The sequence below is a fragment of the Trichechus manatus genome, unplaced genomic scaffold (genome assembly GCF_000243295.1).
Source record: "Trichechus manatus latirostris isolate Lorelei unplaced genomic scaffold, TriManLat1.0 scaffold00162, whole genome shotgun sequence".
Taxonomy (NCBI): Eukaryota; Metazoa; Chordata; class Mammalia; order Sirenia; family Trichechidae; genus Trichechus; species Trichechus manatus.
Window position 1 is genome coordinate 3,375,831 of NW_004444098.1, and position 13,484 is coordinate 3,389,314.

Below are 13,484 nucleotides of genomic sequence, written 5' to 3' on the forward strand. Positions count from 1 at the left end.
CCAACTTCAGACAACACGGCAGCTCCCAGACAGTCCTCCCGCCCGCTCCCTGCCCCGAGATGTGCCCCAACTTCAGACAACACGGCAGCTCCCAGCCAGCCCTCCGGCCCGCTCCCTGCCGCCAGAAGCCCTGTGCCACCTTTCCCTGCAACATCGGGAGCCGTGTTGGGTCGCAGGGTCGTGATCAAGAACGTGGACATGTCAGAAGGAATGCAGGAAGACGCGATAGAGTGTGCGTCCCAAGCCCAGGACAGGTTCAGCGTTGAGAAAGACATCGCTGCCCACATCAAGAAGGAGTTTGACAGGAAGTATGGCCCCATCTGGCACTGCGTCGTGGGTAGAAACTTTGGTAGTTATGTCACACACGAAACCAAGCATTTCATCTACCTGTATTTTGGCCCAGTTGCCATTCTTCTGTTTAAATCCGGTTAAAGCATAGATTCTCCACGTGCCCAAAATCATCTGAAAATAAGAACTGGGGCCTAACTTCCAAACACCAGAGACTACCATCTTCTGGCCTTGTTGAGAGAATGCCTACATCTCTTAAACTTGTGTTATTTTGGATGGGGGCATTCTCTGTAGTCTTTAGTTGTAGTAAAAACCAATGAGCACCACAGCTTATATTTGTGTTTATTTCTAGTCCATACTTTTCCTCTGCCTTGTGTTTTTTCTTTCCTCAAAATCTGTTCCTTAAAAAAAAAAAAAATAGTAAATCTGTTTGAGATGCGTGTGTGTTAAAAATAAGGAAGGGAAGGAGAGTGGGAGGAAGGAAGAGGGGAGGGAGAGAGGAAAAGGAGAGGGAGGGAGAGGGAGGAAAGAAGGGGAAAGGGAGAAAGGGAGGGAGGAAGGAAGGGAGAAAGGGAGGGAGGAAGGAAGGGAGAAAGGGAGGGAGGAAGGGAGGAAGGGGGAGGGAGGAAAAGGGGAGGAAGGAAGGAAGGGAGAAAGGGAGGGAGGAAGGGAGGAAGGGGGAGGGAGGAAAAGGGGAGGAAGGGAGAGGAAGGAAGGGGAAAGAGAGAGGGGGGCAAAGGGGGAGGGAGGGAGGAAGGGGGTGAGAGGGAGGAAAAGGGGAGGGAGGAAGGGGAGAGGGTGGGAGGGAGAAGAAGGAAGGGGAAAGGGAGAAGGAAGGGAGGGAGGGAGAGGAAGGGGAAAGGGAGAAAGGGAGGGAGGGAGGAAAAGGGAAGGGAGGGAGAGGAAGGAAGAGGAAAGGGAGAAAAGGAGGGAGGGAGGGAGGAAAAGAGGAGGGAGAGGAAGGAAGGAAGGGGGAGGGAGAAACGGGGAGGGAGGGATGAAGGAAGGGAGGGAGAGAGAGGAAGGGAGGGAGGGAGAGAGAGGAAGGGAGGGAGGGAGGGAGGAAAAGGGGAGGGAGAGGAAGGAAGGGAGGGAGGGAGGAAAGAAAGAAGAGGGAAGGGAGGGAGTAAGAGGAAAAGAAACAGCTACTCTCCAGATAAAATAGAGAACCCATGAGAGAGAGACTCTTCTGTTGGTTAAACCTGACTCTGTTTTGAAGGCTCATGGAAGTGACAGTAAAGGAGTAGAAGAAGTCTACAAAATCAAAGAGGGCACAGGGTAGGTAACAGCAGACAAAGATTGTCAACAAAGTTTGGGAGGATGGAAAGCACATAGATGAACAGTAGGTGGCATAGCAGAGCAGAGAAGGCTGAAACCCAAGGTTCAGCCAGAGAAGAGTGAATTTACATCACAGAACCCTGGCAAGACTCAGAAATTGGAGGCATCAGGCACCTTGGAAGGTGGCATGCCAGAAGAAGTTAGATTCCCCCTCCCATCCCTTCCCCGAGACTTACTCTCTTCAACAGTTGAATCCAAGAGCCTTGGGCTCAGGTCCACAGGCACAAAGGAAAGCTTGGGGCAAACTGCCAAAGACAAAACAGGCTCTGGGAACTCTGACATCCCTCCACTTATGAACATCCCAGCCCAGCTCCCCAGGCAGGAGATTGGTGGATCTCTTTCTGGGAAAAAGGACTGGCACAGCAGCTGGGCCAGGACTAAGGTGAGGTGAGTGAGGCAATCGCCTGGCGTGCAACACGCAAGGGGGCACCAAAATACTCAGTCATCAAGATGAATGATATTTTAATGACATACTTTAAAAAATCAAAATTAATACCACATTCCATGATGAACAACACATCAAAGTTTTGAATAAAGGCAACATCTGACCTTGTACTTATACGACCCGGCGTCGCTTGCCTCACCCTCACTCAGCCCTGGGTCCAATAAAACTTTATTTATAAAAACAGGCAAGCGGCCCACAGATCATAGTTTGCTGATATGCTTTTGTTAAGCATCATATTAAAATATTGTTTCTCCTGAATCCTGAGCTTTTTGGTGGCCTCTTAAATTTCGCACTGGAGGAGATTGCTTCGCCTCACCCTAGTCCCAACCCTGCACAACAGAAAAGATCTTCAGATGACATTGGGGCACACCCTAACCAAAAAGCCGACTCAACCCCACTCCTCCTGTGATGAGACTTATCAGTTAGCAAGCTCTGCCCATTGCAATCAGAGCTGATGAGTCGGAATCGACTCCACGGCAACTGGTGTGTTTTTTTTTTTAAATCAGCTCTTTGGTGCCCCACTCTTAAATAGGGAATAACAGCCATCTCCAGGTACTCAAGGAATTCATCCAACATGAAAGACAGAGATCGAAGCAGGCCAGCAGAAAACAACCACCAGAGGAACAGCAATGGGTAGAATCAGGCCTTCTGGCTCCCGCGACAGTGGTTTATGGTTTATTTTCTTAAGGCAGGTCTTCCAACCCATCTCTGCGATTCTGAAATCCTAAAAGGTTTGGTTTGGTTTTGTCTTTGGCAGCTTATTTAGCAGCTAAACCTGGTCTGAACGGACCTAAGGGTGTTCCGATCTTTATTTACCATTTAGTGGGAGCATTCCATGTCCCTGCAAAAGTAGCCGTGCTGCCAAAGACCTGTTGGACGTGTTTTGTAATGTATGGTATATGTACCGTATTATCTTGCTAAAATACAGGGTCTGAATTCTGACACCATTCTGGCCCACAGGTTTCAGCTAAGGGATCGTCGATCTATACTTTTATCTCCTTCACTGGGGACTGTTATGGGTGAATTGTGTCACCCCAAAATATGTGTTACAAATCCCTAGTGGCATAGTGGTTAAGAGCTCATCTACTAACCAAAAGGTCAGCAGTTCGAATCCACTAGCCGCTCCTTGGAAACCCTAGGGGGCAGTTCTACTCTGTCCTATGGGGTTACTATGAGTCGGAACCAACCTGACCGCACCTAACAACAAGAGCTGGGGGGAAAAAAATTAAAAAACGTTAAGAGTGGACTCCGACACATAATGACCCCCTGTGTGTCAGAGTAGAACTGTGCTCCATAGGGTTTTCAGAATTAGATTGCCAGGACTTTCTTTGAGGAGCTTCTGGGTGGACTCAGACCCCCAACCCTTTGGTTAGCAGTTGAGTGCTTAACCAATTGCACCACCCAAGGACTCCACAAGAGCTGAGAGTAGCTGAATCAAGTTGCTCACTGGCACCCCCTGCAGGGACAAGTTAGAGCTGCCGGTTTTCAATAGAAAAATTCCTAACAGGTATCTAACTGTGATTTTAAAGTTTTTCTTATCCCCGAAACCAAATATCAACCATGAAAAGCCCAAACCAAATTGCAAAAGCCTGCCAGAAGCTGCTGTATAGCAATGTAAATTTGTCTTATACTGCTAGAAAAAGATAGTCATCAAACCATTACTTCCTAATTTCAATAGCATAAAAAGTCTCTATAGGTGGGTGGAGGGCCAAATGATTAGCAGCCAGGCCCCAAATAACCTGATATCAGTGGATCTCAGCAGAGAGGGGAAGGCAGGGTTCAGTCAATCATGTTAAGATTGGCCAATGGTTGATCTTCTACATTTCGCCCTCCTCTTCTCTTCATAAGCCCCACTGTACCTAGCTTCTTCCAGCCGGTTGCTTTTGCTGGCATCAAAATGGCCTCCCTACATGCACATAGCCTTGGTGGCGCAGTGGTTAAGAGCTGAGCTGCTAACTCAAAGGTCAGCAGTCCGTAAACCACCAGCCACTCCTTGGAAACCATATGGGGCAGTTCGACTCTGTCCTATAGGGTCGCTATCGACGAGAAGGCAACAGATTTGATATGCATATAGAATAACTGCTCAGAATAAACCCCGTGTACAAATTCCCGTGAGTTGTGATTATTTTTCACACCAGCAAAAGTCCTTTTGCCTGGACATGCCGGTGAGCTCACTGCACAGAAAACCTGGTAGCAAGGAGCGGATCTGCGCGATCCAGAGCTTGCACGGGGTGTTGCCTGGGAGCACTCAGAAAAAACAAAACCAGAACGTATTTCTTTTATGAAAGTATATGAATCGCGAAACAAAGAAATTTGCTTAACTTCCCGCCTCCCCGCCAAATACAGCTATTGCTAGCTGCCCAGGAAGTGGTTTCACAACTGTTTTCCTATTTTCCGGGCAAAATCAGTTCTTTGGATGCGCCCAGGACACACGACAAGACAATTCTGTCCTGCGGGTTCTCCAGGAACCAAGTACCACGATGAAAACAACCCCTCTCAGGCCTTGTCCTCATCTGCCTCTCACATTGGACCCCAATGGGCCCGCGCTTGATAAGGATCAGTGCCATTTTGGAGAGCAGCTCAGGGGAGCTGCCTTAGCTGAGGACTCCCTGAGAGTCAGGGAAGTGAGGGGCCACCCCAGAGTCCAGCCCGCTGTGGAGTGATGGCTGAGTGCAAAGGAAGCAGCACCACCAGGTAACGCTTAGAGCGATCCTGCGCAGGCTTTCTTACACAACCTCACACCAGGGGATCTGGGAGGGGCCGAAAGCCGCCTGCCCGGAATGAACAGCTTTTTCTCTTTGTCCACCCTCTTCCTAGACTGTGGAGTCCCTGAATGGTGTAAACAGTAACACCCTAGGCTGCTATCTGAAAGTCTGGAGGTTCGAGTCCACCCAGACGTGCCTTGGAATAAAGGCCTGCAATCTACTTCCAAAAAAATCAGCCATTAAAAACCTTATGGAGCATATTTCTGCTCTGACACGCACGGCACGGGGTCCCCATGAGTCAGAGTCCACTTGACCGGCAACTGGGTTTTTCCCCCCCTAGGCTTCAAGCAGCTATTTTGCATGATGTCCCCTTGTTCTCCCTCTTTAAAGGTATCATCCCTCAAGGTCAGCCAGATTTCCTTTTGAGGAGGTGTGATTTGCCTCAGGCCAGCAGGATGCTGATGTCCTGCTGATATCCCCGACACTAAAGAGACAAGAGAACGTATTGATTATAAAATGCGATTAATCCCTGCCCCCAGTTGAACTAATGAGCTATTTGGGCATAAATGTGGGATTAAACCAGAACTGATGTTCTACCAAGCTGGCAATATTTCTCATTTTAAATAGATTCATTTGCGATTGATGGCATTGACAAGTGATGTAAAAGCAAATTAATTAAGAAATGGAGAGTTGTGTAAATAGGATTTGTCACCTTAGGGGAAATGTACAATTACTACTAGGCACTTTCTTTCTTCCATTCCAAATTTGATCGGTTTAACAGCTTTGGAAGACACGCCATGCCAAATGCACATATCAGTGAAAACACGGATCCTGATTTCATATACCTTAAAGTATCAAACATTATGCAGTTGGGATTCCAGCAAATGTGGTAGGAAGCACCCACTGAGGGCTTTACTAGGAGGTGAACACCGGGGTGAGTGCTTTTCATGGATTTTCACATTTAATCCTTATAAAAACCAACGCGGTGGGTGCTATCATAAGCTCATTTTACAGACGTGGAAACTGAGGCTCAGAGAGGCTAGTTTGCCCAATGCCACTCAGCCAGTAGGTGGCAGAGTTGACACGGATCCTGGATCTACCTGAGTAGTTAAGGCATTGGGAGAGCTGGAACGAAGGCGCTGGCAGCCAGTGATCTGTTTCAATTATCAGCAGAGATACCATAGCCATACCTGGAACATCTAGGACTCAAATGCCATGGTGGACTCTTCATCTTGCCCTGCTGCACTGAACAGGCTATCACAGAAAATAAGATTCTCTGTCATCCCTTAGAACAACTGGAAATCTGAAGAGCCAAAACAGCCCGTGTTTGCTATTGCCAACCCAGGACCACGGGTTATGCATTTCAATTTACTATGGCTTTATGGCCCTGAGTAGTCATAAATTGGGGCTACTGGTTAAAACTAAGGAGCCCTGGTGGCATAGTGGTTAAGCGCTTGGCTGCTAACCGGAAGGTTGGTGGTTCGAATCCATCAGTGGGAGAAAGATGTGACAGTCTGCTTCTGTAATGATTTACAGCCTTGGAAATCTTACGGTGCAGTTCTACTCTGTCCTACAGGGTCGCTATGAGTTGGAATCGACTCGATGGCAATGGGTTTGGTTAAAACTAACCCCTCAACTCCATTTAATAACTAAGTTGAACTCAAAAGACATTTCATTAGAATGATGTTCCCCTTAATGGACCCTGGAAGTGACCCTAAGGCACACTTGCAAATAAGAGCCACTGAGTTTCAAGGACATGGTAATAACATTCTCCCCCATGAGATACCCTGACTCTCTGTAAGTCTGCAATTTTCCATGAGACCTCTCTCTCAGGAGCTCTGTGCAGTTTTTAGGATTGTTATATGGAACGATGAGAAGCAGTGATTGAAGGAAGAGAATGAATGTCATCAACCACACTTACCCTTATCCACAGCCTCAGCTTCTCAGGTAAAGCATACTTCGAGCTTTTATTTTGCTTCCTGAAATCAAATCAAGGGCATCTTAATTATCCGGTGCTGCTGTAACAGAGTACCACAGGTGGGTGGCTTTAACAAACAGAAATTTATTTTCTTACCATTTAAGAGGCTGTTATTGTTAGGTGCCATTGAGTCGATTCTGACTCATAGCGACCCCGTGTACAACGGAACGAAACACTGCCCAGCCCTGCGCCATCCTCAACAATCATTGTTATGTTTGAGCCCATTGTTGCAGCCACTGTGTCAATCCATCTCATTGAGGGTCTTCCTCTTTTTCACTGACCCTCTACATTATCAGGAGCCCTGATGGTACAGTGGTTATAGTGGTTAAAAGCTTGGCTGCTAACCAAAAGGTCTGCAGTTCAAATCCACCAGCCACGCTCCTTGAAAACCCTGTGAGGCAGTTCTACTCTGTCCTATAGTGTTGCTATGGGTCAGAATTGACTTGACAGCAATGGGTTCTTTTTTCTACTTCATCAAGCATGATGTCCTTCTCCAGGGACATTAATTCTTCTTCAGTTTTCCTTATTCATTGTCCATGTTCTGCATGCATATGAGGCATGGCTTGGATCAGGCACACCTTAGTCCTCAAAGTGACACCTTTGCTTTTTAACACTTTAAAGAGGCTAGAAGCCCAAAATCAGGGTGCTGGCTCTAGGGGAAGGCTTTCTCTCTCTGTCGGGTCCTTGTCTCTTTGAGCTTCGGCTCCTGGACGATCTTCATGTGGCTTGGCATCTCTCTTTCCCCATCTCTGCTCACTCACTTGCTTGTTTAATCTCTTTTATATCTCAAAAGAGATTGACTCAAAACATACCCTACACTAATCCTGCCTCATTAACATAACAAAGACAGCCCATTCCCCAATGGGATTATAACCACGGGCATAGAGGTTAGGATTTACAACACATATTTCTGGGGGACACAATTCAATCCATAACAAAGGGGCTAATGAATAAGCTTCAGGTCTCCCCAGAGCCTCCCCAACCCCAAATAAAGGACTGGGTTCTTTAATGACAGAACAGAACTGTTCATCTGTTGCTCTATAGCACTGATTATCAGCTTTGGCTGCACTGGAGACACCTGGGCATTTTGAACGCTAACAATGCCCAGGCCCACCCCCAGAGATTCTAATTTCATCAGTCTGGGGTTCAGCCTGGGCAGCAGGACTTTTAAAGGTTCCCCCATGATTCCCATATGTAGCCAAGCTGAGAACCTTGGCTCTGAGGCCAGCCGTCTCCTTGGTCCCTGGCCTCCACCTGCCTCCAATGGAAGGGAGTCCAAAACCAAACCAAACCTATTGCCGTCAAGTCGATTCCGACTCATAGCAGCCCCTATAGGACAGAGTAGAACTGCACCATAAGGTTTCTGAGGAGCAGCTGGTGGGTTGGAACTGCTGATCTTTTGGTTAGCAGCTGAGCTCTTAACCACTGCGCCACCAGGGCTCCAATGGGAGGAAGGTGGGCCATATTGCCAAGTTTGGTTTGATTTTATTGTTATTCTATTTCCCCCTCTCTTATAATGCACTTATATTGGCTATCACAGCAGTTTACAAATATCAAGTAGATTCAAGATACAATTCCGTCTGCGTCACTGGGCCCTTGCAGTCATTTTGTAAAGCATCATAAAATTTGAGTGCAGAATTAATTTACCTCCGAGATCTATAATGGGCGTTAAATGGCTGTAAGAAATTAACTTCAAGAATCTACATGCAATGATTGTAAAACAAATGACTCCACAGTCTTTAAAAAATATGTAAGGTACGTTTTGGATGAGATTCTCTTGAAATCAGATTTTTCAAGCGATGAATTTTCTAGAAAATATATCACTTACAAATAATTGTAAAGTTTATCAATCTGACAGTTCTTTTTTGAATTTCTATTGTGGTGAAGTCTATATAACAAAACATTTGCCATTTCAACCATTTTTACATGTACAATTCAGTGACATTTACACTCACCATGTTGTACAACCGTCATCACTACCCATTTCCAATTTTTTCATCACCTTTAACAGAAATTCTGCACCCCTTAACCAATACTCCCCTCTTCCCCTCTCCCACCTGCCCCTGGTAACCACTAATAGACTTTGATTTCTGTGCATTTGCCGATTCTAATCTGACAGCTCTTGACAATAACAAAAACTGCTATTATCTAGGCACTATAGGATTGTAGTTACAGAAATAGTACCATGTTACTTAAAAACTCTGAGCAAGAAAAGTAACAATTAATATTGATCTGTAAGCTTTCAATTATATATTAAGCTCCAGCTTCCCCTAGACACTAGTAACTGACCCATGTATGTGAGACGAGAGACTCTGCCCTTTTCTACAGAGGTAGCAAAGGAAAAATACTTCTCCTCCGTCTTCAGCTCCAACCGTATTGCTCTAGAAGAAAATATAGTCTCTGGCAGGGCCAGAAAGTAACATTCCAGTGTATCTTAGATGGATGTTGACATTCCATTCTAATTTGGAATTTTCTTGTTTTCCTGTTCAAATTAACAGGACTGCTACTGCATTTGATTTTCAAACTGTCCCACCTAATTAGTTTGTCTATCAGTTTGTTGCACTGTGGTGGCTTGCGTGCTGCTGTGATGCTGGAAGCTATGCCACTGGTATTTCAAATACCAGCAGGGTCACCCATGGTGGACAGGTTTCAGCAGAGCTTCCAGGCTAAGACAGGATAGGATGAAAGACCCGGCCATCTTACTTCTGAAAATCAGCCAATGAAAACCCTATGGATCACAACAGAATATTGCTCGAAAAGATGGCTTAGGACCTGGCATTGTTTCGTTCTGTTATACCTGGGATCACCCCGAATTGCAGCCGACTTGAGGGCAACTAACAGCAACAACGATTAGGTTGTATTAACGTGCACACAAATCGAAGAGCGTCCCAAGCCGTTTTATCTACATTTAGATTTATTTCAATACAGAACATTTTTATATTTATTTTCCTACTCATTACTTTCTTTGTTAGCACCATTTGTCACCAAGACATATTTCTGTGTGAGAATTCACATTTTGTCGTAAAGCTTTGTTAAAAGAATAGAAGTGGCTTACCGTTTTTCTGCTGATGTCCTTTCTACTCTCTGCCTGCAAAGCCTGCAGCGTTGTAGAGTTGGTACCCTGTAGGCAGGAGGTGCATGCAGAGAAAAGAAACTGCTAACTTCCTAAAATTAGCGCTTTACCATCAGCAGAACCTATCATGTGGTTTGCAGAAGTTTACTTGGGAAGAAGGGAACTCGTGATTTCTTAACTGTTGCTAAATCATTTGTTGAGTGAGCTTTAGAAGTTTCAAAACTGAAATGGGAGGGGTGTGAAGTTATTTATAAAGAGTTAAGTGTAACGTAGGCCAGATATATACGGTGTGTCTTTGTGTGGATGTGTGTTGGTTGGAGGGATATCTGAGATGATGCTCACCAAAATGTTAGCACCAGTCAGCTCTGGAGAGTGGGAGTAGGTGAAAGTGAGGGAGAAAAATGGAGGAATTTTTCCTTTTACTTAAAAAGCGTTAGTGTTCTTTTTTCCCAAAATTGTACTGTAGATGAAGGTTTACAGAGCAAACTAGTTTCTCATTAAACAATTTATACACATGTTGTTTTGTGACGTTGGTTGCCAACCCCACGACGTGTCAACACTCTCTCCTTCTCGACCTCGGGTTCCCCGTTACCAGCTTTCCTGTCCCCTCCTGCCCTCTCGTCCTTGCCGCTGGGCTGGTGTGCCCATTTAGTCTCTTTTTTTTTTATGAACCTGTCTGAAGGGTTAACCTTTGGCTGAAGGGTGAACCTCAGGAGTGACTTCAGTACTAAGTTAAAAGGGTGTCTAGGGGACCATTCTCTCAGGGTTTCTCTAGTCTCTGTCAGACTAGTAAGTCTGGTCTTTTTGTGTGTGAGTTAGAATTTTGTTCTACATCTATCTCCAGCTCTGTTCGGGACCGTTTGTTGTGATCCCTGTCAGAGCAGTCAGTGGTGGTAGCCGGGCACTACCTCGTTGTGCTGGACTCAGTCTGGTTGAGACCGTGGTAGTTGTGGTCCATTAGTCCCTTGTGTCTTTGGTTGTCTTCATTCTCCCTTGCTCCAGACGGGGTCCCCTTCCTCCAGACAGAGTGGGACCAGTGGAGTACCTTAGATGGCCGCTCACAAGCTTTTAAGACCTCAGATGCTACTCACCAACGTAGGCTGTAGAACATTTTCTTTATAAACTATGTTATGCCAACTGAGTTGGAAAAGAATGTGTACTTTGCGGCTGTTGGGTGGAGTGTTCTATATATGTCTATGAGTTCAAGTTGGCTGATGGTGGCCTTTAGATCTTCTGTATCTTTGTTGAGTTTCTTTCGAGACGTTCTGTCCTTTACCGAGAGTGGTGTGTCGAAGTCCCCTACTATTATTGTGGAACTGTCAATTTCTCTTTTCAGTGCTGTTAAAGTTTGTTTTATGTATTTTGGAGCCCTGTCATTGGGTGTGTAGATATTTATTATGGTTATGTCTTCATGCTGGATCATCCCTTTAATCATGATATAGTGCCCTTCTTTTTCTTTTGTGGTGGATTTGGTTTTAAAGTCTATTTTACTCACCAAAGTAGAATGCAGAACATTTTCTTTATAAACTATGTTATGCCAGTTGAGCTAGATGTCCCCCAAGACCATGGGCCCCAGCCCTCAGCCCAGCAATTCGGTCCCTTGGGGAGTCTGGATGTATCTAGGAAGCTTCCATGACCTTGCCTTGGTCAAGTTGTGCTGGCTTCCCCAGTATTGTGTACTGTCTTACCCTTCACCAAAGATACCACTTATCTATTGCCTATTTAGTATTTCCCCCCACCCCTCCCATCCCTGGTAACCAACAAAGATTGTTACATTTTGTGTGTGAACTCTTTCATGGGTTTTTACAGTAGTGGTCTCATACAATATTTGTCCTTTTGTGATTGACTTATTTCATTCAGCATAATGTCCTCCAGATTCATCCGTGTTGTGAGATGTTTCGAAGATTCATCATTGTTCTTTATTGTTGCTTAGTATTCCATTGTTTGTACATACCATAGTTTATTTATCCATTCATCTGTTGATGGGAAACAACTTAGGTTGTTTCCACCTTTTTGCTATTGTGAATAATGCTGCAATGAACATGGGTGTGCATATATCTATTCGTGTGATGTCTCTTATTTCTTTATGGTATATTCCTAGAAGTGGGATTGCTGGATCGTATGGTATTTCTATTTCTAGCTTTTTAAGGAAGTGCCATATTGTTTTCCAAAGTGGTTGTACCATTTTACATTCCCGCCAGTAGGGCATAAGACTTCCAATTTCCCCACAACCTCTCCAGCATTTGTTATTTTGTGTTTTTTGGATTAGTGCCAGCATTGTTGGGATTAGATGGTATCTCAGTGTAGATTTGATCTGCATTTCTCTAATGGCTAATGATCGTGAGCATTTCTTTGTGTGTCTGTTAGCCACCTGAATGTCTTCTTTGGTGAAGTGTCTGTCCATATTCTTTGCCCATTTTTTAATTGGATTATTTGTCTTTTTGTTGTAGAGGTGTTGGATTTTCCTATAGATTTTAGAGGTTAGACCTTTGTCAGATTTGTCATAGCCAAAATTTTTTTCCCAGTCCGTAGGTTCTCTTTTACTCCTTTGGTGAAGTCTTTTGATGAGCCTAAGTGTTTAATTTTTAGGAGATCCCAGTTATCTAGCTTATCTTCTGGTGTTTGTGTATTGTTAATTATGGTTTGTATCCTATTTGTGCCATGTATTAGGGCCTCTAGCATTGACCCTATTTTTTCTACTGTAGTTTTTGATTTTGTATTTAGGCCTTTGATCTATTTTGAATTATTTTTTGTGTACGGTATAAGGTATGGATCCTGTTTCATTTTTTTTTAACAGATGGACATGCAGTTTTGCCAGCACCATTTGTTAAAAAAAGACTATCTTTTCCCCAGTTTAATGAACTTTGGGCCTTTGTCAAAGATCAGGTAACCGTAGGTGGATGGATTTACATCTGGGTTCTCAATTCTGTTCTACTGGTCACTATGTCTGTCGTTATACCAGTACCAAGCTGTTTTGACTACCATAACTGTATAGTACGTTCTGAGGTCAGGTAGTGTGAGTCCTCCTACTGTATTCTTTTTTCAGTAGTGCTTAACTTATCTGGGACCTCTTTCCTTTCCATATAAAGTTAATGATTAGTTTCTCCATGTCATTAAAGAATGCCGTTGGTATTTGGATAGGGATTGCATTGTATTTATAGATAGCTTTGGATAGAATTGACATTTTCACAACATTGAGTCTACCTATTCATGAGCATGGTATGTTTTTCCATTTATGTAGCTGTCATTTGTTTTCTTGCGGTAGTGTTTTGTAGTTTTCTTTGTATAAGTCTTTTATGTCCCTGGTTAGATTTATTCCTAAGTATTTTATTTTTTAGGGGTGATTATAAATGGTATTGTTTCCCTGATTTCCTTTCTCTGTATTGGTGTATAGGAATCCAACTGATTTTTGTATGTTTATCTTGTGTCCTGCTACTCTGCTGAATCTTTCTATTAGTTCCAGTAGTTTTTTCGTGGAGACTTTTGGGTTTTCTATATATAGTATCCATATCATCTGCAAATAGGGACAGTTTAACTTCTTCATTACCAATTTGGATGCCCTTTATTTCTTTTTCTTGCCTTATTGCTCTAGCTAGGACTTCCAGCACAATGTTAAATAGGAGTGATGATAAAGGGCATCCTTGTCTTGTTCCTGTT

General features: G+C 44.3%; 2 protein-coding genes across 4 annotated transcripts in view; one reads left to right on the forward strand and one right to left on the reverse strand.

Moving 5' to 3' along the window:
* LOC111822341 (dynein light chain 1, cytoplasmic-like) overlaps nucleotides 1-655 on the forward strand; it is a 1,901-nt gene extending 1,246 nt beyond the window's left edge. Inside the window, exon 2 of the mRNA XM_023740719.1 lies at nucleotides 77-655. Within this exon, the coding sequence (XP_023596487.1) occupies nucleotides 77-432 (356 nt within the window). The 3' untranslated portion in view covers nucleotides 433-655. The remainder of the gene's footprint in view (nucleotides 1-76) is intronic.
* TLR8 (toll like receptor 8) overlaps nucleotides 1-9,943 on the reverse strand; it is a 17,647-nt gene extending 7,704 nt beyond the window's left edge. The window contains exons 1-3 of one of the 3 annotated variants that reach the window (XM_023740706.1): nucleotides 9,810-9,943; nucleotides 6,698-6,755; nucleotides 1,803-1,871 (exon numbers count right to left, since the gene is read on the reverse strand). The gene's annotated coding sequence lies outside the window, so the exon portion shown is untranslated. Of the gene's footprint in view, nucleotides 1-1,802; nucleotides 1,872-4,977; nucleotides 5,261-6,697; nucleotides 6,756-9,809 lie in introns of those variants that run through there. The other 2 variants (XR_002825619.1, XM_004386346.3) reach the window with 2 other exon arrangements.
* Between the last annotated feature and the right edge of the window lie 3,541 nt (nucleotides 9,944-13,484).